The sequence below is a fragment of the Phascolarctos cinereus genome, unplaced genomic scaffold, assembly GCF_003287225.1.
Source record: "Phascolarctos cinereus isolate Bilbo 61053 unplaced genomic scaffold, phaCin_HiC Scaffold_7;HRSCAF=346, whole genome shotgun sequence".
NCBI classification, from domain to species: Eukaryota; Metazoa; Chordata; class Mammalia; order Diprotodontia; family Phascolarctidae; genus Phascolarctos; species Phascolarctos cinereus.
In genome coordinates this window covers 67,516,020-67,540,201 of record NW_027556180.1, presented here as the reverse complement: position 1 = coordinate 67,540,201, position 24,182 = coordinate 67,516,020, and the positions used below count along the sequence as shown (strand labels likewise).

The following is a 24,182-nucleotide window of genomic DNA, read 5'->3' as shown; positions in this document are numbered from 1 at the left end:
GAATGTTAAACTGAACCCTTCTCAGCATTGCAAGGATCTAAGACATCTCCAGAGGCCTCAGGGTGGAAAATGCTGTCCACATCCAAAGAAAGAACTATGGAAGTTGAATCGCTCTCACTTATTTTACCTTCAGTTGAGTTTTGTTTCATCTTTCTGATGGTTCCTCCTATTGGTTTTAATTTTTACTTACAACTTCACTAATGTGAAAATATGTTTAATGGGTATGTAAATGTAAAGCCTATGTCAGATTGTGTGCCGTCTTGGGGAAGGTGGGGGGGGAGAAAAAGGGAGAAAAAATTTTCAACTCAAAAGCATATGGAAAAAAAATTAAAAAAAATAATTCTATCAGACTTTAAAAGAACAATTAATAAGGGGCAGGTAGGGAAGAATAAATCAAAGAAGGAAAACCATAGACCAATATCATTCATGAATATCTATTCAATTTTTAAAATAAAATCCTACCAAACTACAGCAATTTGTTCAAAATATCTTTCGTTATTAACAAGTTTGATTTATACTAGAGGTGCAAAGATAGCTTGATATTAGGAAAACAATGAACATAATTAACAGTTGATTTTACCTTGGCAAAGATGATTTCACTTTTGCAACATCTGTTGAAACTCCTTTCTCTCCTGTGGCGTTGGCCATCACTCTAGTATGGATCTTCATCAACTCATGTCTGGATTATTGCAGTAGCCTGCTGTGGGTCTGCCTGCCTCAAGGCCCTCCCAATTCTAGTCCATCCTCCATTCAGACACCAAGGTGATTTTCCTAAAGCTCAGATCTGGCATGTCACCCCCCACTCAATAAACTGTAGTGGCTCCCTATTGCCTCCAAGATCAAATACAAAATCCTTTTTCCTATTCAAGGTCCTTCATAACCTGTTCCTGACTCCCTCTGTTCTAGCCTTCTTGCCTTCTGTGATCCATTCTTTTCCACCCAGTGACACTGGAATCCTTGTATTTCTCAAACAAGATGCTCCATGTCCTAACTAGGGCCATTTTTTTTGGCTGTCACCCATGCCTGGAATGCTCTCTGTTTATTGCAACCTCCTGTCTTCCTTCAAGTCCCGACTAAAATCCCATCTTTTACAGGAATTCTTTCTCAATCCCTTAATTCTAGTGCCCTCCCTCTGTTAATTATTTCCTATTTATCCTGAATATAGCTCACTGTGTACATATCTGTTTGTGTGTTATCTCCCCAAATAGATTGTTAGCTCCTTGAAGGCAGGCACTTTTACCTTGCTTGTACCCCAGCACAGTGTCAGGCACATTGTAGGCCCTTAATAAATGCTTATTGAACTGACTAATCACAATAAAAACAAACAAACAAAAAATCTTAAGTCAGAGAATTATAGAATAGAATATAGCTGCAAGGGATCTTAGATATTATCTAGTCCAATCTACTCATTTGACAGATAAGGAAACTGAAGACCAAGAGGGGAAAGAATTTGTCCAAGGTATGGATTATGGAGGAGGGCATTAAAGGGGGGACAAAGTGCTCCTATGGCCCAGAGTAGAGAAAGGTAGACAGGTGTGGGATGAGTAACAAGATTTCGGGTAGGTAGACCTGGATATATCTGTGACCCTTTGCCCTGTACACCCTCCACTCCCACCACATAAGGAGAAGGGTTCTATGATAATTCCCCTAATACTCCTCTCTCTGCCAGAGTGGTAGGTAGCTGGTGTGATGGATAGAGTTCAAGATCTGGAGTCAGGAAGACCTGAGTTCAAATCCAGCCCCTGACATTTATTAACTCTGTGACCCTGTGCAAGTAGATTAATCTATGTCTGTGTCAGTTTTCTCATATGTAAAATCAGGATAACAATAGAACCCACATTCCAGAGCTGTTTTGAGGATAAAATGAGATGATATTTATAAAGCTCTTTCCAAATCTTGAAGCATTATGGAAATGTTAGCCATTATCATGATCGTTATTATTAGATAAGATTATCAAAGACCAGAACTAAAAAAAAAAATGCAGGGCACATTAGTAAAAAGCAACTGTCCTGGCTAATAAATAGTGTGGTAGATTGGTGGGATAGAATAGATACATAGTACATAGTAGTCTATTATTTGATAAACCCAAAGACCCAAGGTTTTGGAACAAGAACTCACTATTTGACAAAAACTCTGGGGAAACTGGAAAACAGTATGGCAGAGGCTAGGTAGAGACCAACCCCTTATACCTTATACCAAGATAAGGTCAAAATGGGTACATGATTAAGACATAACGGGTGATACCACAAGCAAATTAGAGGAGCATGGAATAATTTACCTATAAGATATATGGATAAGGGAAGAATTTATGACAGAGATCGAGAACATTACGAGATGTAAATTGGATAATTTTGATTATATTAAATTAAAAAGGTTTTGCCTGGACAAAACCAAATGCAACTGAGATTAGAAGGAAAGCAGAAAGCTGGGGAACCATCTTTACAAGTATCTCTGATAAAGGCCTTATTTCTCAAATATACAGACAATTGGGTCAAATTTATAAAAATACAAGTCATTCCCCAAAAGATACGAATAGGCAGTTTTCAAATGAAGTAATCAAAGCTATCTATAGTCATATGAAAAAATTGTCTAAATCACTGTTGATTAGAGAAATACAAATTAAAATAATTCTGAAGCATTACCTTATACCTATTAGATTGGCTAATATAACAAAAAAAAGGAAAATAATAAATGTTGGAGGGGATGTGGGAAAACTAGAACACTAATGCACTATTGGTGAAGCTGTGCACTGATCCAACCATTCTGGAGAGCAATTTGGAACTACGCACAAAGGGCTATAAACTAGGCAATTTGATTCAGCAATACCACTGCTGGGTCTGTATCCCAAACAGGGGATACAGGGGGCGGGGGAGGGGAGAAGGACCTATCCATATGAAAATATTTATAGCAGTTCTTTCTGCGCTGACAAAAAATTGGAAATTGAGGAGATGTACATCAATTGGGGAATGGCTGAACAAGTTGTAGTATATGATTGAAATGGAATACAATTGTACTATAAGAGCAGGATGCTCTCACAAAAACCTAGAAAGATTTACATGAACTGATGCAAAGTGAAGTGAGCAGAGCCAGGAGAACATTGTACACAGTAATAGCAACATTGTATGATACTCAGTTGTGAATGACTTAGCTATTCTCAGCAATACAATGATCCAAGACAATTCCAAAGGACTCATGATGAAAAATGCTATTCACCTCCAGAGGAAGAACTGATGGAGTCTGAATGCAGATTGAAGCACACTACTTTTCACTTTTTGAATTTTTTGTGGGTTTTTTTTTGTCTGTGTTTTCTTTCACAACATGACTAATATGGAAATATGTTTCGCACAATTGCACATGTGTAACCTCTATCAAATTGCTTACTATCTCAGGGAGGTGGGAGGGAAGGGAGGAAGAAAGGGAGAGAATTTGGAACTCGAAATTCTAAAAAATGAATGTTAAAAATTGTTTTTACACGCAATTGGGAAAAATATAGTATTTTTTCAAAGTACTGCAAAAAACCAAAACAAAACACTGGCACCAATGACGCTTTACCTTAATGGGTTAATACTTCTCTCAGAGCTATTTACATTTTAAAAGATTTAAAGATAGAGCCAAAGGAACAGATATCCAAGAGAGTGAGTTTCTGGTCAGAGAGAGCCAAGGGCATAATTTTTTAAAGGGGAGGAGGAGGAGTTTGGGAACGGACCATATCTGGAAAAAAGCTGCCTATGCTTTAGGTGGGATCTTTAAAGATAATCTTTAAGGTCTGATGAAGCTTTAATGAATGAATGAATGAAAAAGCATTTATTGAGCACTCATTATATACCAGGCACTATACTAAGAGCTGGGGGTACAAATACAAGCAAACAAGATAGTCTTTGTCCTTAGGAAACATTTTTAAAATTTATTTTATTTTTCCATTACCAAAAGTCTATTTTCTCTTTCTCCCCAAACTGGGGGGAAAATATACATGGTCAAGCAAAATAAATTCCCATTGGCCATGTCCAAAAAATATCTTTGAGTACCTTAAATCCATCACCTTTCTGCCTGGAGGTGGGTAGCATACTTCATCCACCCGTGGTCCTCTGTACTCATAGGTGGTTACTGAGTTAGTGTTTTTGTCTTTGAATGTTGTTTACTTTTACCAAGTTGTTATCGTATATATTGTTTTTCCTGGCTCTAGAATTTAGGGGAAGACAACATTTGTAGGGGAATGGTGGCCAGGGCAAGGTGTTCTGAATGGGGAAGGCAGATGGAGTTGTAAAGTAAATGATTGACATGTCCTTTCCTGTATGGTAGTGTGGATTCTTTACTGTTCTCAGGGCTAGAGATAAGAAGGTGAAGCCAAGGGCAGCATTTAATGATGGTGGCCAGTAGTGTATCTGCAGCAAAATATATGGGGAATGTCACTGATCTGAATCCAAGGTCACAGGGGTGGGGCCTTGAGCCCTAGTTGGAAGTGGATTCTGGAGAGGAGGTGACTAGGAAGTATTTTCCTAGAATCTAATAAATACTGCCTCACTGCTTGTTATTTTAAGAAATCCCTCTCCCATTCTTACTCCCATCTCCATACACTTTTTCTAATAGAGAATTCCAAGTGGAGGAAAAAGAGGCAGAGGCAGATGGAAAATGAGCCAGTACCTATTCCCTGACCCTTCTCTCCTGGACCCATGTCTTTGCCCTCCTCCTCTTCCTAGTTTATAGACTTACCGGATATTAGCACTAGAAGAAATCACCTAGATCTAGTCCCTTTTACAAGTAAGGAGGCCCAGAGTGGTTGTGACTTAGCCATGGTCACACAACAAGCTGGTGATAGAATGGGAAAGAGGACCCAGGTTTTATTGGGTAGGGAGTCAGGAAACCTGGGTTCTCACCCTGACTGTGTCACAAATTTGCTTCATGACTAAGGTACTCATTACTTCCTTCCTTTTTAAGCCCTCAGTTTTCTCCTTTCCCAAATAGGAGGACAGTGGGTGAATCCCATGATCTTAAGTAGTTGCCAAATACAGGAAGTCTATCTTAAACCAGAACTAACTTGGGAAATGGAGGGGAAAGTGCTAAAAAAGAGAGCAAAGCATTTTGGTCCTAGAGAACAAATGTTGAACCATATTCTCTTTCTGTGGAAATGGTGGGGGAGGAGGCAGTAATATCACAAATGTGTCAGAAGGACTGGTTCTGCTGGGGGCTGGTTTTGTTTAATTGCTTTTATTATAGGCATGACGATGTGCAGGTATGGAGGGAAAGGGGAAGGTTTATATCCAGAAATGACTGGTATTTAAGGGAAAAAAAAGGCATCAATACAATTTTTAAAAAGAAAAAAAATTTAACTTATTTGTTACAGGGGATGGCTTGGTGGGCAGGTGAGGAAAGAGGTATATTCAGAAATGAAAATAATGTGGAATTTAAAAAGTAATACATTTTTAAGAAGAGGAGGAAGAGATGGGGGAAAGGGAGAAAGAAAGAGAGAAGAAAGAGAAAAGAAGAGAGAAGGAAGGAAGGAGAAAGAGAGAGAGAGAGAGAGAGAGAGAGAGAGAGAGAGAGAGAGAGAGAGAGAGAGAGAATACTATTGTGCTATAAGAAATTATAAAGGGGATAGTTTCAGAGAAACCTGGGAATACTTGTATGAACTGATGCAGAGTTCAGTGAGCAGAACTAGAACAACGTATATAACAGCAGTGTAAAGACAAATAACTTTGAAAGACTTAAGAATTCTGATCAATGCAATGAGCAGCCAAGATTCTAGAGGACCAATGATGAAGCTCTTGACAGAGATCATGAACTCAGGGTGCAGACTGAGACATATTTTTGGACATGATCAAAGTGAGAATTTGTTTGGCTTGATTATGCATATTTGTTACAAACATTCCCCCACCCCCACAAAGGGGAACTAGTGAAAGAGAGAGAAAACAGATTTTTGTTCACTGAACAAAATTCAATTCAATTTAAAAAGGAAAAGAGAAATAGAGAAAATAAAGGAAGAGAAAGAAAGGAAAAGAAAAGAAGAAAGGAAAAGAAAGGAAGCTAGAAAGAAAGAAGGAAAGGGAGGAAGGAGAGGAGAGAAGGAAGACAGAAATAAAGAAAAAAAGAAAGAAAAGGAACAGAACTTTAACAAAGGTGAAACAAGGTAGCCTCTGGTGACAAGCTGAGGGCCTAGGGGAAAAAAACCCAACAACCCAACAACAGAGAAAATATGCATCTACTACCCCAAATGCCCCCTGTCGTCATAAAGGACCATGCAGTGGTATATTGTTTCAGAAATAGCTACTTACAGCTCTGGGACAAAGGTTGTAGTGGATGGGAGAATGGGCTGAAAAACCAAACATGAGTGACCACTCTGGTTTCCGCTCCAGGGGAAGTCACTTCTGCCTTCTTGTAGTTTCACAATATGTGTATGTGTGTTCAGACTGATGATGTAAAAGAATTTGTGAGAGCCAACCAACTCTTGATCAGGGTGGGTACAAAGAGGAGACATGGGCACACAGGCACACATCACATCAGTTGCCTGTAGAGCCAAGGAGTTGGTTGACTGTGCCTGGGACCCAGAGCCTATCTGACTTAGAGAGGAAGGTGCCAATGTCTTCCCTGGTGAATGGTGAGTGTCCTGACATCATTGATCTTAGGTCTTGAAGAACCTCTGTCCTACACCCATGCCCATGGGGGCATCGTTACCTGAAGGGATGGGGCGGGGGAGGATAAGGAGCATGAAAGGATTCCTCTTGTTTCCTGGTGAATCTTACCTGAACCCCGGACGCTTTGTGAATCTCTGGTCCAGGCTGTTGTCCAGTTGTGTCTGACTCTTCATGACCCCATGGACTAAAGAAAACAAAGCCCTTCTATCCTCCACTATCTCTCCAAGTCTTCTGATCCAGCACCAATTTCTAAAAACAAGACTAGGGACTATGTCTTTGGAACTCAAAGGAATTCACTTTCTTTTCTGTTTTCTCCTATTTTCCTATGTAAACTAGTAAACCCTAGAGGGAATAGGGCAAGAATTCTGTTTTATTCTTAACTGTCAGGATGGGGTGGGGGCACATTAGTCTCTGACCTCAAGTCATTCTGGGATCTCATCTCTCCCCTTATAGCTATACATCCCTCCTAGTGCCCTGTCCCTGTTGAGGGGACTCCTCTGTGATGCTGAATAGGGTGTGTGGTATGTGGGGTGACAGGCACAAAGATTAAGGGGAAAAACTTTGAGTTTGAGGATCCAGAGCGCTGGGAAGTCCCTGATCCCTCATACATCATTCTCCATGGGTACATAATGTCCCCTTACCTGTGGCTTTACCTATCCTAAGTGTGGCCACATAACCAGCTGGGCAGTTCTATGCCTCAGTTTCTCCACTCTTTTAGGTAAAGCGGATCAGAAGAGGTGAGGCTATATTTGTGTGTGTGGGAGGTCATTTTGGCACCTGGGCAGATATGTGTGTGGTGGGGAGGGGGGTGATGCTTTGAAAAGAAGATGGAGGCAGGGAAGAAGATGGGATGGAGGGGATGATTTTAAATACTTTCCTTAATCATGGTAACTGTTCCCTGATCCCTCCCAGATAACAAAGAACCTAGGCATTCAAGTCAAAGAAGTTATGGCTCCATCAGCTCCCCATACACACCAGGGTTGCACCAAGAAATTCCGAAGTCAATCTACTTAAATGAGAAGATCCCAATTCCTGACACAAAACCAGTAGGTTCCTGGGAACCCTTGGGCATTGTGGTGGAGTTAGCAGGGTTGTCCTCACCATGTAGCATGTAATTAAATGAGCTCACTTAGGATCAAGCCATTTTTTACAGTCTTCTGATCATGGCACATCTTCTGACCTGGCATGTAGTCGGTACTTAACAAACATTTATTGACTGACTGGCTATTATGATATCCTATATCAAAGTTCCCAAATGAATTGAGGGAAGCTTTTCTCCTTCCAGTTTTAGAATCATAAAATGGGAATGGACCATAAAAATCATTTAGATCAGGAGTTCTTAATATTTTTTGGTGCCTTAGATCCCCTCTGACAGTCTGCTAAAGCCCATTATCCCTTCTCAGAATATGATTTTAAAATTCATGAAGCAGAGATGGCAGGAGAGGTTAAAGGAGGAAATAATTTCATGCCTCAATTTTCCCTACAATTAGAAACTGGGAAGATGAATTGCATAGTGAAATCAGCTCTGGGGGTGCCAAGGGAAGTAGAATAAGGAAAAGAAGTAGAAGTATAGGGAGCCAGAGTAGGACCAAGCAATAGGTATGGCATGGTGATTACCTGAAGCCTCAGTTTCCTCATTTGTAAAGTGGAGATCATCTACTTTTACCTCCTTCCTTAAAGGCAGCTAAGTAATATGATAGAGAGGGCATGGTGTCTACAGTGAGGAAGACCTGAGGTCAAATGTGACCTCAGGCACTTATTAGCTGTATGAACCTGGGACAAGTCAACTAAACTGTCTGCCTCAGTTTCCTTAACTATAAAATAGAGATCACAACCCCACCTATCTCCAGGGTTGTGGTGAGGATAACATTTGTTAAGGGCTTAGCACAGTGAGTGTGCTAAATAGGTGATTAATAAATGTTTGCTTTCTTCCCTCATTTCCTGCCTTAAGGGGTAAAATGCAGATGATGATAATAACTGATGTTTCTCAAGCTAAGATTTACAAAGCACCTGACACAGATTATTCCCTTTGATCCTCCCAACAACCCTCTGGGGGTATATTTTATCAGTCCCATTTTACAGCTGAGCAGATTGAGGCTCAGGAACACACAGTAGGTGTCAAAGACAGAACCACGATTGGAGAGGCTCTTTTCATTGCATGAAAATGCTTCACTTGTAAGGGAAGTGAAACATAAATTGTAAAGCAATAGACAAATGTGAGCTGTTATTACTGTTAGTTTAGCAGGACAACAGGGGAAGGGAAAAAAAAGGGGAAACCCTAGAGATGCCCATTTCCTCTTGTGTAAGATACAAGTAGCACTAGGGGTCTGAGAAAATTTGCCTCATTGGGACAGATGTGCTTTGTCAGGGAGTTTTGTTGACTCAGATGTGATGGGCAGGACAGGAACCATGTGATGAGAGGAAGATGTCCCACCAGTGACTCAGCAAATCCTAACTCCAATCTATTTTAATCTGAAAACTCCTTCCCCCCCATCCCCCACCCCTTGCCAACCACATGCACAGTCACCCTAAAGCTCTCTCCAGGATGCAGCCGGATCAATGGATACTGACATCAGGAAGGACTTGCTAACTGGGGCATGTGTGAGATACAAGAATGGGTGATTCCATTCCAATCCACACACACGCATGAAACACCTACTGTGTGCAGAGCACCTTATCAGGGACTGGGGGAGCCCTTGCCCTCATAGGACTAACAGTCTAGTAGGGAGAACAGAAGGAGGCAAGAACACTCCTTCAAGGAGTCCTACTATAAGATCTCTTGCTGGAAGGGAAAGGGTGATGATATGTAGTCAGTCAGTGAGTCAACAAGGACTTATTAACCACTTGCTATGTGGACAGGTACTATACTAAGCACTGGGGATACAAAGAAAGGCAAGAACTGTCCCCCGTCCTCAAGGATCTTGGATTCCAGTGAATACGTTCTAATGGAGTCAGGGAAGCTGGGTCTGGATCTAGTTTCTGTGGGACGTCAGGTTATTGATTCCACCTCTCTTGACAGTAGCTTCCTCATCTGTAAAATGATAGAGGTGGAATAAGGTAATGAATTTGATAGATAATCTCTAAGGTCTGTCTTTGCGACCCCTTGCTATCCTTCCTGGAAGTGGGGCGATGGATGGCCTGACTTGTAGAAGGGGCCCAGCTAGAAGTAAGAGAACTCTAGGACTGGCTTCTGGAGACGAGAACCTACCTTAGTTAGGAGAGCACGGGTAGAGAAGTGGATGGGGCTGAGGGTGGAGGGGAGAAGGATTTATTCTCTCATTCCTTTCCCCTTAGGGAAGATTTAGCTTCCGGAAGCTGTGGGCCTTCACAGGACCAGGATTCCTCATGAGCATAGCTTTTCTGGATCCTGGAAATATTGAATCTGACCTGCAAGCTGGAGCCGCTGCTGGATTCAAAGTGAATGAAGGAATAGGGGTCAATCTGAGTGGGTTGAGACTCCCCCCAAGTCTCAACCGGGCCCCCATAGTTGACATTCCTCTTCCATCCCAGTCCCAGGCTTTTCCCTCTCCCAGGGGCAGCATCTACCCTCCAGAAGAGTCCCCTGGGGCATCTTCCTGTTTTCCCCAGCAATCCAGTGGCTATAAGGCCCAGGTTACCCACAGCTCTAGTCACATGGTCAGTCTGGGCCTGTGGCTTGAATTAGAGAAGAGGCCTCTCCCTTCCATTCCCTGAACCCCAAGGACAGCAGGAAAGGGAACAACTCCTCGGCCTATTTGTCAGGGTGGGGCAGCGGGCCATGGTTGAGGGTGGGGGAAGGGTGCACTTTCCCTGTTAGCTGAGCCTTCTCTCTTACTGTGTTCTCCTCAGCTGCTGTGGGTACTGCTCTGGGCCACTGTACTGGGCTTACTATGCCAGCGCCTGGCTGCCCGTCTTGGGGTGGTGACCGGCAAGGACCTGGCAGAGATCTGCCATCTGTATTACCCCAAGGTGAGGAGAGAATGGGTAGGAGCCTGGAATATTAGCATTCAACTAGGCCATCTCCATTTTAAAAAAAATTTTTTTAGACAATTTGGGTTGAGTGACTTGCCCAGGGTCACACAGCTAGTAAGTATCAACTGTTTGGTCTGAGGTCAGATTTGAACTCAGGTTCTCCTGACTTCAAGGCCAGTGCTCTATCCACTGCACCACCCACCTGCCCCTTTGCCATCTTCATTTTAAAGATGTTTATGCACAGCTAAGGGTTGCCATGTTGGACTTGGAGTGAGTTTGAATCCTGCCTCAGTCACATACTAGCTATCTGACCTTGGTAAAATCACTTAACCTCTCCTTTCCTCATCTGCAAAATGAGGATAATGGTAGTCCTTATCTTACAGAGTTAAGTACTATATAAATGCTAGTTATTAAATGAGGAAACTGAATATCAAGGGTGAAAAGTGACTACCCCAGAACAGAGGGGGGCCAGGACATGCCTGGCTGAGGGATGGGAGGGTGGGAAAAAAGGTAAGTTGTAAGTAGAATAAGGAAGCAGGATCATAGCTGTCTTGGCCAGGAAGATCATGTTCCATGACAAAGCTGTGCTTAGGGGTACCTAATCCTGCATTGCATTCTAGGATATTTCCCAGGCTATCTATGTCCCCCCTTTTCATGACTCTGCACACACACTGCTTCTCCTGCACCCCCACCCCCAGTGCCTCCCTTCCTCCATGCCCCCTATATGTCCTGGTGTTGTATCACTTCATTTCTCGCGTGAGAGGAAATTAGCAAACAAGCTCATTCACACTAGGCTGTTAGAGACTTAATGGATTAGATCTTAGCTACATTTTAAAGGCAGAGAGGAGGAGAGAACAATGTATATCCCAAAGAGATGAATTACTAATAGTGGAATTTCAGGGAATGAGAATGGTCCTCCAGTCCCCTTTCAATCATGCCTAATAGCCTCTCCTGCCATCCTGGGCCAAAGGTAAGTCCTGAATTCCCCTGAAGCCAGAAACACCTGAAGGAATACACCTAGGGAAGAGTCTATTTGAACACTTCCTCTCCAAACCCCTACTAATATCACCTTCTATCTGCAAGACGCTCCCAGAAATGGGGGGAGAAAAGGAGAAAGAGATCCTCAGAGCTCATAAAAGGGAGGAGAGTAATGGAGGGCACCTACCTCGGTGGGAGAGCCCCTCTGAGTCCTCTTTCCCCTCAGGTGCCCCGCGTCCTGCTGTGGCTGGTTATGGAAATGGCAATCATTGGTTCGGATATGCAGGAGGTCATTGGCACAGCCATCGCCTTCAGCCTGCTTTCTGCTAGGAGGTAGTGACCCTAACAAGTATGATTAATATCGGAGCTTGGTGTGTCTCAGAATCAGAAAAGACTTGGGTTTCACTCTGCTCTCTGACACTCATTCAGTAAGCAACACTGGACAAGTCACTTTCATTCTATGATCCTCAATAAAATGGGGATAATAAGGTCATTGCACTGCCTAGCCCACAAAAACTGTCCTGAGCAGAAAGCTCACAGTAGACTATAAACTCCTTGAGGGCAGATACTGTCTTTATTGCATTTGATCCCCAGCTTAGCACGGTAAGTGCTTAATAATTGTTCTACATACCTACTTATCCATCCTTCCATCCATCCATCTATCCATCCACCCTTTCTCAATCCATTTATCCATCTACTCTCTCTCTACATCTATCCATCTACCATCTATACAGCATCTATCTACCTACCCATCTCTCCTTCCATCTATCATTTCTCCATCTACCTACTCATCTATCCACTCACCTGTCATCTACCTATCATCCGTCCATCCACCCACCATCTATCTACCCATTCGCCATCTATCTATATATTTATCTACCCATTTAGCCACCCACCCATCTTCTACCTACCTACCTATCCATCCATCCATCCGTCATCCATCTATAATTTTAGTGGGTTATAGAAATTCACATTATTATTTTCCAAAAAATGTTAGTTCAGCCCTGCCGTCAACCCATCACCTGAAGGTAGACAGCCTACCACTTCAGCAGGGCCTTGAATGCAAGGCAATGACTCCTTCCCTCCCCAAGCCCAACCACCCTGTAAGCATGAGTGGCTAGGTGCCAGGAGTCAGGGCAGGCCTGTAGCATGCATTGAAAAAATGGACAACTTTAAAAAAATATACCAGCAGTGTTTGGCAGGATGTATATAAGTTAGAAAGAGAAATGAAAGTGCTAGTAATAACTATAAGTTTATAATTGTAGAATGATAGGATTGAGAACCAGAATGGGCCTCAAAGATTATCTTTACAGATGAGGAAACTGAGGCCTAGAGGTTAATTAAATGACTTGTCCAAAGATTCAAACCCAGATCCACTGACTCAAGGTTCATTCCACTACAGTTCTGTCACATAAGGCCTTAATTATTTCTCTAAGCTTTCTTATCTCATTTGACCTTTTCATAACCTGGTGACAATGGGTAGGTGTTATTATCTTTATTTGACAAATGAGCAAACAGGCATAGGAGGGTTAAGTGAGTTGACACCCTAACCACCCAACTCCTCAGCCTTAACTCCCATGACCTCCTCCTGCATTCCACCTCAGTGATGTAGGGAGGTCATGTCCTGAATCTCTCCATCATCCTTGGGTTCTATTTCTACCAACAAAGACCTTGAAGTTCCTTGATCTGATCATAACCTCCTATCACCCGCTCTCTCCCTATGCCTTTCTCCTCCTCCTAGCCCCATTTCTTGCCCTCACCGTGATCTTGAACCCCTCTGTTTCTCTGTACTCTTACAGCTATCAGTCCTGCTCAGATGTCACTTTCCTCCCTTCCCCATCTCAGCCTTATGGCTGACCAGCTAGGCTCTATACCACCTCCTTCTCTCAAATCCCTTGCCCACTGGGTTCATGCCTTCCCAAACTCTGATCCCGCCTTACTCCCCATCCAATGCCTTTGCTCCCATTGATGTGGCTCTGTCTAGGGGAAGTCAGTCAACCACACTGACTGGATGCCATACGAATTAACATCATCTAATCTCTCTCTTTTGTTTGTTGCTTTTTTTTGTTGAGACAATCAGGGTTAAGTGACTTGCCCAGGGTCACACAGCTAGGAAGTGTCAAGTGTCTGAGGTTAGATTTGAACTCAGGTCCTCCTGACTCCAAGGCCAGAGCTCTATCCACTGCGCCACCCAGGTGCCCCAACATCATCTAATCTCAACTGGGCACTCCCTGCAGATGGAATAGTGAGAAATGTTCTAGCTTTTCTTAAGCACTTAAAACCAGGAACTGTCTGGGCTATCAAAGAAAGGCAGAAAAGTCAGTTCCTGCCTTCAAGGAGCTCCTATTCTAATGTAGGACAACAGAGCCTTCAACAGTCTAAAGGAGAGAGAGAGAGAGAGAGAGAGAGAGAGAGAGAGAGAGAGAGAGAGAGAGAGAGAGAGAGAGAGAGCATTTATTAAGGGCTTGGTGCATGCAAGGTATTGTGCTAAGTACTGGGAATAGAAATACAAGCAAGATGGTATCTGTTTGTTACCTCAAGGAGGTTACCTTCTACTCAGAGAAAACAATACAGAGGGGACCTGGAAAGGGTAGGTAGGGATGCTCAAGGTGGGGAGAGAGGGGGGAGGGTTAGGAGTGTTGAAGCCTGGTTTGGGGCAAGATAAGGCAAAGCTCACCTATCAAAGTCCAGCATCCCAAGGGCCGAGTGTGAGGTCCAAGTGGGAGAGCAGTGGCCAGAGGGGACCAATATGGTGCGGAGGCAAAAGCTGATCCTTCTACTCCTCCTTAATTGAGGCTCTAATCCACTTCTCATTGAAATTGTTCCTAACCTTCTCTCCTCTCTTCAGACCTCCTCCTTCCATCCTCGGACCTCCCCCTCCCCCAGCCCTTTCAACTAAGAACTTCTCTTCATACTTTATTGAAAAAATACAAGCCATTGTCTGTGAGCTCCTCCTTCTCTGACAATCTGACATCATTCCCCAATCCTTCCTTCCTGACTCTAGCCCCTGAAAGAAAAAAAATGTGGTCCCTCTCCTTGCCACCGCAAACCTATCTGCTTGGATCTCGGATCTTACCTTCTCCCATCTCCTCCAGCAGACTGTCCCCATTTATTCCCCACCCCCTTCTTTAATCTTCAACCTTTCCTTATCTCCTGGTTCCTTTCCTGCTGCCTATAAACATGGACGCTCCTCAAGGGCAGACACGATTTCATTTTTCTTTTCACATTTCCAGTGCCTAACACAAAAGGCGCTTAATAAATGCTTCCTGGGTGATTGAGTGATGATGGTGGAATGGGGACTCCAGGCTGTGCCCTTCTTTCTTCTGACTTTGCATTTCTTTGGGGAATTTTTCTTGTTCTCTAGCATGTACACATATTCCCCAATTGGCCTTCCATACTGACCCCTATCTCCTGCCCCATGGGTCCTTGGGAAGCCCAAAGGCCCATGTTCTTCAGTTCTAAGGGAGATTGGGTCCCATATCTGGGTCTGGATTCAGTCCTTCAACTGATGCCCCTCTGGTTGCAGGATTCCCCTCTGGGGTGGTGTGCTCATCACCATTGTCGATTCGCTGTTCTTCCTTTTCCTGGATAATTATGGTGAGTTCTTGGAGAGGACACCAGAGGCCAGCTGAAACTATCAGAGAAGGCCAAGATCTCCCCTGTCCAAGTAGCTGAAGGGGAAGGGGGAAATGACACAATTTCCCCAGCTAACAGATCTTAGATTTATTTGCCATTTCTGAGGCTTTTAAAAAAATATTCTAGATACCCTCTGTGTGAGATACACCTAATAACATTCTGTAATGCTAATGATTTAAATTGCAAAGCTGACAGTCTAGGAGAAAACCCTATTTGAAAGTTCCCTACAGGAAGGGTGTGGAGTCCAGTCTCCCAGAATCCTCTAAGTGTGAGGAAGCCCTCTCTGTCTAGGCAGGGAAAGGAGATGTCCCAGAGTGGGATGATGTCTTCAAAGCCTCTTTCTCCCTACCTTCTTTCCCCAAGGGCTGCGAAAGCTGGAAGCCTTCTTCGGGTTCCTCATCACCATCATGGCTCTGACCTTCGGCTATGAGGTAGGACACTGAAAGCATGCCGCCTCCCTCATCACCTCTGAAGGACAAGTCTACAATTTCCCACCTTCCCACCTTCTCAGTCTAAGTCCTTGGAAGAGCACAAGAGAGTAGAAAGAGTACTAGAATTAGACATAAAAGACCCGAGCTCAAATCCTGGGTCTAGAACTTACAAACCATATGACTCAGATACAACTCACGTTCCCTCTGGGGCTCATTTCCTCCTCCATAAAAGGATGGCCAGATGAGGTCCCTTCCAGTTCTAAATCTGACCCTGTGAGCTACTCTGGGTGGGGAGGGGTAGGCACCACTTTGGATCAGGGGTGGGGGGACTCATGGTGACGTAGCCCCTTTTCCTCTCCCCCGCTTCAGTACGTGGTGGTGAAGCCAGACCAGGGGGCATTGCTCAAGGGACTCTTTCTGCCCTCCTGCTCAGGTTGTGGCCAGCCCGAGCTCCTGCAGGCAGTAGGCATCGTGGGAGCTATCATCATGCCCCACAACATCTACTTACACTCTGCTCTGGTCAAGGTGAGAGAGGAGGAAAGAAGGAAAAGGAAGAGTGGGAGGGGAGGGGGGACCTTGGGGAAAGCTGTGAACCTTTCTTTGAGCCACAGTCCTCTGATCCCATCCCTTGCCTTCTACTGTCCCTCCATCTCTGACTCCTCCATCCTTGCCCCTCCATCCCTGCTCTTTGGGAATGAGGGGTCCCTCTGGACTGTCCCCACATTTCTGACTCTTCCATCCCTGGTCTTATACTGTCCCCACATCTCTGACTCCTACATCCCTGGTCTTATACTGTCCCCACATCTCTGACTCCTCTATCCCTGCTCCTCCATCCCTGATCTCATACTGTCCCTCCATCTCTCACTCCTCCAATCCTGCACTTAAATTTTAGCCCTCTCCCTTCAGTGTGTAAGGATAGATTGATGCCTTGGGATTTCTAAATGGAGACTGGACTAAGGAACTAGAAAGATCCAACTCAGAGATTCTCTGAGGAGCAGAGTCCTCCCTCCCTCCCTGAAAGTCCTCCCTGTCCTATCCCCCAGTCCAGAAGAATCGATCGTTCCCAAAGACACGAAGTCCGAGAAGCCAACATGTATTTCCTGATAGAGGCTTCCATCGCTCTCTTTGTCTCCTTCCTCATCAACCTGTTTGTCATGGCGGTCTTTGGCCAGGCCTTCTACCAACATACCAACCAGACTGTGGTGAGGAATCCAGGGACCCTCATTGCACACTCACTCTCTGGCCTTGGGGACTCACTGGGTTTCCATGGGATCCTTTACCCTTGAACTCCCTTCCAGTTCTCAGGATTCTGACTCTGAGCTGCTGCCCCCCTGCACTCACTTTGGCTTGGGTTTGGCATCTGTCTCTCCATCAACTGTCATTCAGAAAATAGTATTAAACACCTTCCACCACATTTAAAATGTCCATCCTTGTCCTAAAGCCTCGAATCTGCCCAGCCTACAGGAAAAAGCGCTTGGACTAAGGAAAAGAAGACTTTGGTTCTTGTCCAGACTGACCTTGGACAAGCCCCTTCCCCTCACTAGTTTCCTCCCCTCTACAATAAGGGAGTTAGACCAGGTGACCCCTGAAGACCCAGCTCTAGTGTTCTGGGGTGACGCTTTCTCTGCCCTTGTCTCCATACCCACAGCATGATGTATGTGCCAATGGGAGTCTCTCTTCTTACACCTCATTTCTCAAGGATGACCAGCCTGTGACTGCAGACATTTACCAGGGGGTGAGCTGGACGAAGGGGCCCAAAGCCCAGGGCTCCTCTTCCCATTCCCTCAGCCTGAATTCCCCAGGATGAGGCAGGAACCTCCTGGCTTGAATGGGGCAGCTGTTAGACTCTGAGGGGGGGGTGGGAAAGGGGACCTATTTGAGACCTGCCTGGACCAGCCCTTAAACATCAGTGATATTCTGCTCGGGGATGGGTTCCCTGGTTACCCAGCTACCTCCTAGCTCACTGGAATGGCCCTGAGGAGGGCACCACTCAAGCTGGACAGCCCATTTCCCCAACAGCCCCTTCTTCTTCAGGGAGTGATTCTCGGTTGCTTCTTCGGCCCTGTGGTCCTCTATATCTGGGCTGTGGGCATCCTGGCAGCCGGCCAGAGCTCCACCATGACAGGCACCTATGCTGGGCAGTTTGTGATGGAGGTATGTGAGCTCTCAAGGAGGAAATAGGGGCCCATTAGGGGTGGTCATGGAGAGGTTTGTGGGAGGATGACAGGGTTAGGATTTCATCTACTAGGAGCCTGGAGGGACTTCTCCCTAGAGAAGGGAGAAGTCTACCTGCCTTCCTTCCTCACCACTTGTCAAAAAGAAGAGTGGGTAATACTCTGGGGCACTCTCATCTGGAGGCCAGCTTGGTCCCTTCTAGAATTCCCCTCACCTACTTCTCTACCTCCACGGCTGAGGCTCCCACCCCATAGAAAGCCAGAGAACGTCAGAGATGGAAGGAACCTTAGACAGCATCTAGGTTCTACTTCAAAACCTTTCATTTTATTGGTGCGGAACGTAAGGAACCAAAGAAAGATTATGACTTCCCTCTACTTCACACAAAGGGAAACTGAGGGGCCCAGTTAGGAATGGAAATCAATCCCCTGGGTCCAGATTGCAGGGTCTCCTCCAGTCCCCCTTGAGGTCCCAGACATCCATTTCCCCTCCCCTGAACTCCCAGGGCTTCCTGAAGCTCCGCTGGTCCCGGTTTGCTAGAGTCCTCTTCACTCGCTCCTGTGCCATCCTCCCCACCATCCTGGTGGCCATCTTCAGGGATATACAAGACTTGTCTGGTTTGAATGACTTGTTAAATGTGCTACAGAGCCTGCTGGTAAGAGAGCTCGCCTGCTCATGGAGGGGCTCCTTGCCCAGGGGTGGGGGGGCTATACCCTTCTGCCTTCTTCTCTCCCTTTGCCCTCCCCTGCCACGTGGCCTTGATGGACAGGTCAGTCAACAGCCTAAAGCCAGACCAAGGCTCACTCCCAGAATCCTCAGCCCTCCTCCTCACTTCATGCCCTTCCATCCTCCAATATTTACCAGTCTCTCCTCATCTCTCAGCTCCCCTTTGCTGTGTTTCCCATCCTCACCTTCACCAGTATGCCCGCCATCATGCAGGAGTTCACCAATGGCCTGTAAGTGCCCTCAGGACTGTTATAATAGCAGTCGTAGCAACAGTAGCAGCAATAGTACTAGTAGCAATAATAATAACTAGCATTTACATAGCACCCTAAGGTTTACAAAGCACTTTACATGTCACTTCACTTGATCATAAGCTCAGGGAGGTAGGTGCTAGTATTATTCCCATTTTACATATGAGGAAACTAAAACTGAGAGGTCACCCAGGGTCACAAAGCTCCTAAGTGTCTTCCTAAATCTAGGTCCATCACTCTGCCCATTGCTGGCTCTGCTATATTACCAGGTGCTCCTCTCCATCCCCACCCCCTCTCCCCCCGGGTTTGGAGACCATACATACCTCCCTGGCACAAGAAATATCAGACAAAAGGAAAAGCCTGGCCAGGCCCTTGGGAGAGCAGGGGGTGGAGAGAAGAAGGAGGATGGAATAGGTCTGTTCTGGCCATCCCAAGTAGGACAATGGGGCTGGGGAGGAGATGTGAGGAGCCAGATCTAACTTTATTCTGGGACCCTGAAAAGGATCTCTCCCATGTCTCCTCTCCAGGATATGCAAAATCACCACATTCCTCATCATGGGCCTAGTCTGTACCATCAACGCCTACTTTGTAATCAGTTACTTGGAGGGGCTTCCGCATCCCGGATACTACGGGCCGGTAGCTCTGCTAGCTGCTGCCTACCTCGCTCTCTTCTTCTACCTGGTGAAGTGGGAAGGGACAGCCTGGGAGGTTGGGGTGGGGGAGATCTGAAGGGCTGAGAAGGAAAGGGGCCGAGAGGGTGAGAAATGGAGGCCTCAGCGCTCTGAGTCTCCAGGAACAGGGATTTAGAGTGTTTCTCCCTTCAGGGATGGGAAAGGCCAGGAAAGCAGATGCGGGTGTTCCCAGACAGGCATTTATTAAACACCTACTATGTGCCAGGGGCTGAGAAGGCCAAGAACAATCCCTGCTCTCTAGGAGCTCAAGGTCTAAGGGTGAACGAGGACAAACAGGCAAACTGCTCTGCACAAACAAGATATACACAAGATAAATTGGAAATAATCTCTGAAGGGACTGGAGAGCAGGGGGAGGGGAGCACTGGAAAAGTACTAGACAGGTAAGGGGGACACCGGACTGGGAAGGGGAGTCTGCCTCCCAATTCTGATTGCCCTCGTGCCTTTTCCCAAACCTAGATGTGGACCTGTTGCATTGCCCACGGGGCTGCTACACTGATGCACAGTTCTCACCAGCAGTTCCTCTACGGACTCCCACAAGAAGAGGAGGAAGAGGGGAGTCCCACCAGCTGAGACCCTATTCCCCGGGGCCAGGATAGGCCAGAGGAGGAGGGGGAGTCTCACCTGCTGGAAAACTCGGCTTAAGGCCCCTCACTTAAGGCTAGGGTTAATCAGAAGGTCAAGTCGTAAGAGAGGTCCCAGGTCCAGGGGCCCTTCGCCCTTGAACTTCAGGACACTGAGTGAATAGGGGGTGGGGGGAGGGAGAATAAAGCACTGATAACTGGAGAGAGGAAGATGGGAGCGAAAACTAAATCAGGAATCCCTCACACTCTCGGATTACTGGGGTCCTTTACTTCTTGCCCACATCTCAGGAGAGGGCTGGGATCCGGGGTCGCCCCCTCTCCCCCACCAGCTCTGTACCCATTTTCCTGGCGGGAACACAGAATTATGGTTCACGCCCCAGTTGGGAGCCCTTGCCTTCCGGGCCCGACTCATTTGTCATCTCCCGGGGGAAGGCCAGGCGTCCGCAACTCCCACGCCTCGCTCATTAGAGGCGACCCACAAGTCCCTCAAGGGGCAGGAAAGTTCCCAACTTGGGGCACCCCCCCAAGGAGCCACAGCGAGGTCAGTAGGGTCTCGGGGCGCTCTCAGCTCCAGCTGGGGAGAGTGGGTGCCCTCGCCTCTCATTCTACAGAACGTGAAAGGCCGGGGGAAGCCCCAGGGATTGGATGGGGCTCCCCCCCCTCCCTCCCCTACGCCCAGCGCCGGAGCGGCTCTTTACCGACGGTCCCTGAGCGGTTTCAAGGCTCCCCCAGCTCCCTCCTCCCTCTCTACCTCCCGCCTCCACTCACTGAAGTCTGGAGAACGGGCCCAGGGTGGGAAGGGGGAACAGGGACTGGGGGCTCTGCGTTCCAGGGCCCGAAGCTTTATGTAGATTGGGGCGCATGAGGAATAGGGGCGCCCAGGCCGCCCATCTTCCAAGAACCCCCAAGTCCGGTTGTCCGGACCCGCTTCAGGGCTGGGGCGCTTGTTTTTGAGAAGAATTTCCTCTTTCTTAAAAGGGCGACGGCTTAGGTGGGGCCCGCAGTGTAGGAGAGATGGGGCGTGGTGTAGGAAGAAGAGGGGAAGGAAAGGGAGGGGAGTGGTGGAGAAGGGTTGGGAGGAGACCCACCCAAATAGCCGGGGTGGATTTACCATCACCCCCCCACCTCGTCTCCCTTTCCCTAATAAACCTATGCCACACTTCCCGTTTGTGTGAAGTTTTTTACACCTAACAAGCAGTTAATTGATATTCATCTCCCTGGCTTTCCCGGGCGAATTAGATCAAAAGTGCTTAAGTGAAAGAGTTAGGATCCCAAACCTGGTTCCTTTGATGCTCAGTCTTTTATTCAAGCCAGGAGAGTCCCTAACCGAGAAGAGTTCAAATTCGACCTCAGTCACTAGCTGTGTGACCCTTTGGCAAGTAGCTTAACCTCTGCCTGCCTCAATTGCCTCAACTGTAAAATGGGGACAATAATAGCACCTAATTCGTAGGTTGTTCTAAGAAGCACATGTGGCTCTATTTGTAAAGTGGTAAGTGTAAAAGTGGTAGGCGCTGTATAAATAAATGTTCATTTTCCTTCCTTTCCCTCTAATTTGCCCTTTCTACTTAGCTGCTGTGGAAGGTCACTCAGTTCCCATCCTTAGGGTTATCTTCTACACTTCCCTCTCCCTTCTTCCCACTAGGAGCAACAGACTGCCAGACCTGATTGATTGGCTGGGGGCTCCACACGACCACCCTAATTGAGACTCTAATCACCTCTGGACCAGACTACTGCAACCGTCTCCTAATTGGTATTTGCCCTATCGCCACATTACCCTGTACATACCCTTGTATAGCTGCCGGATTAGCCTTTAAGCGCTGCGTCTGACCACGTCACCACCCCACCCCCACCCGAGCTCAAGAACGTTCTGTAGCTCCCTTCTGCCTATAGGATAAAATCCAGACTTTTCAGTGTGCTGTGTAAATTCTATAAATCTGCCTCCAGCCTCTTCCAGGCTTATTTCATATTTCTCCCCTTCACACGTTCTGAATTTCAGGCTAACTGGCCTCCTGATTCTTGTAATTCAGCATTCCATCTTCACTTTCACCCCACCCCCTGCCTCATCTCTGTCTCATGAGTCCTTAACTTTCTCTGAGGCTGGGCTCTTGGCAACTCCTATTGGAAGCTTCCCTGATTCCTGAGAGCTGTTAATGCTCTCTCCCTGTTCAAATTAGCTTTATGCATTTGTACACGTAGTTTCCTCCTAAAAGAATGCAAATTTCTTTTTCAAGGCAAAGACCAATTTTATTTTGCCTTCATAGGCTCCAGGACCTAGCAGAGTGCCTCTTACGTGTCATGGTACGGATTTAAATGCTTGTTGAAATTAATTACCTCAGTAGAGGAATCAAGACAGCAAAAGTTTCACTAGGGAGATGAACCAAAGCAGGGAAACTGAGGCACACAGAGATGAAGACCTAGCGGGGAGGGGGGCCAAGAAGCCTGATTCATTCCACCCTGTGGCTCCTAAACAAAGATTTGGTCTATAGGAGGAAACCTGGTGAAATGGGAGAGGGGGAGGAAAAAGAGTTCTTGGAAACTGCCCACTTTGGGGACTAATCTTTTTGCAGAAATTGCCTGCATTCTACGCTCCAGTAATAAAAATAACTCAGATTTGTAAAGTCCCTTAAGGTTTGCAGAGTGATTTTACATACATTTTTAATTCAGTTCCCACAAAAATCCAGTATTGTTAGTCTCTCCCTCCCCTCGTTTTGCAGATGAGGAAACTGAGGCTCAGAAGGGTTGTGACTTGCTTGTAACTAGAGGATTCCAACTTAGTTCTTCCTGATACCAAGCCCAGAACTCTAGCCACTGGGCCAGGAGGATGTAAGAACAGTTTCCTTCCTTCCTCCACACCCCACCCCCCAATCCATCCCAGTCACTGGAGACAGGATACAGCCACAGCAACTTTTTATTTGTCTAAACCTAAATAAAAATACAAGAATCAGATTACAGCAAAAGAAAGAAAGAAACCCCAAATCACCTCTTATTCCACAGGCTGACGGCTGAAGGGGAATAGGACAGGTCCTCTTCTTTCAGTGGCCTTCCCCTTTGTTCATCTAGAAAATGGGCTGTTGCAGGGGCTGCACAGTGGATAGAGCACCGACCCTGGATTCAGGAGGACCTGAGTTCAAATATGACCTCAGACACTTGAAACTTACTAGCTGTGTGACCCTGGGCAAGTCACTTAACCCCATTGCCTAGCTAAAAAAAGAAAAAAGAAAATGAGTTGTTGCAGGTTGATCTCCTAGTTTCTCTTTACATGTGATACTCCGAAAGGAGTCCTTCCTCTCCCCACCCCCCACCCCTTCCACATTTGGAGTGCTTAAGGTTTTGGAGGGAGGGTGGTATAGAAACCAGACAATCTCTAGAGCCAGGGACAGTCTCTGACACGTACTTGACTGTGTGACCTTGGGCAAGTCACTTACTCCCTAAGATTAAGTTTCAGAGAAGATGCCAAACTGCATTGGTAAAAAAAAAAGTGCCTTCATGCAGGAATTCCTTATGCCAATGAAATCATGTGTGCTTTATCATTTAAAGTTTACAAAGCACTTTCCTCATTAACATCCCGGAACTCTAAGCAAAGTCTTTGTGATCCACTTCGTTAAATATAACCCCTGTCTCATCAATAGCCATAATTTCCCTCCCTGTCTCCCAGACCCATCAGGACCAGCCATCAGGATGATTGATTAGGGGAGAAAAGATTTGAATTTGGGAAGATGGTTCCAGGCCACAGCGCCACCTACTGGCTAATCCTGTCTCTTCACTGGCCCTTGATCGCAAAGTCAATGCTACCCAGATCTCATCTTTTCAGACGTAGAACCGGAAAGGACATTAGAGGTCATCTGGTGAACTCCTACTGGGTCAGGAAGCCCCTCTTCCAGCACCCCAACAAGTGAATGGCTTTAACCCCATGAGGATGGGGAATTCTGCCTGTATCCTCCTCATATAACAGATAAATGTCATATATTTTGCTACCAAGTACAGACTGTCCACCTCTAAGAGCCCAGTGAAGTGAAAAAGTCCTGTATTTGGAGTAAAAAGATATGGGTTTGAATCCCAACACTGCTACCAAACAACTGAACAAATCCCAATGAGGCAGTTGGTGTGGGTCCAGCTCTGATACTGCTCCTGCCCTGCT

At 46.0% G+C, this 24,182-nt stretch overlaps 1 protein-coding gene across 2 annotated transcripts; it reads left to right on the top strand.

Annotated features, from left to right (window-relative positions):
• Nucleotides 1–6,414: 6,414 nt before the first annotated feature.
• On the top strand, nt 6,415–22,665 carry SLC11A1 (solute carrier family 11 member 1). Of its 2 annotated transcripts, none has more exons than XM_078147457.1 (15): nt 6,415–6,592; nt 7,542–7,675; nt 9,924–10,046; nt 10,458–10,577; nt 11,785–11,891; nt 15,085–15,155; nt 15,558–15,625; nt 15,995–16,150; nt 16,669–16,827; nt 17,274–17,360; nt 17,660–17,779; nt 18,303–18,452; nt 18,680–18,753; nt 19,299–19,452; nt 21,687–22,665. In XM_078147457.1, the coding sequence occupies exons 1-15, from the start codon at nt 6,574–6,576 to the stop codon at nt 21,711–21,713; spliced, it is 1,569 nt and encodes a 522-aa protein (XP_078003583.1). In that variant the 5' UTR covers nt 6,415–6,573; the 3' UTR covers nt 21,714–22,665. The 2 variants fall into 2 exon arrangements, with proteins under 2 accessions (XP_078003583.1, XP_020858490.1); XM_021002831.2 differs by lacking the exon at nt 21,687–22,665 and adding an exon at nt 19,920–21,206 and having other exon boundaries at nt 6,416–6,592.
• The last annotated feature ends 1,517 nt before the right edge of the window (nt 22,666–24,182 follow it).

Excerpts from the sequence above, each read along its gene's own strand:
- SLC11A1 (XM_021002831.2), top strand. Across the intron at positions 10,578-11,784 it reads GCCATCTGTATTACCCCAAG|GTGCCCCGCGTCCTGCTGTG; the intron begins GTGAGGAGAGAA and ends CTTTCCCCTCAG. Across the intron at positions 17,361-17,659 it reads CTGCAGACATTTACCAGGGG|GGAGTGATTCTCGGTTGCTT; the intron begins GTGAGCTGGACG and ends CTTCTTCTTCAG.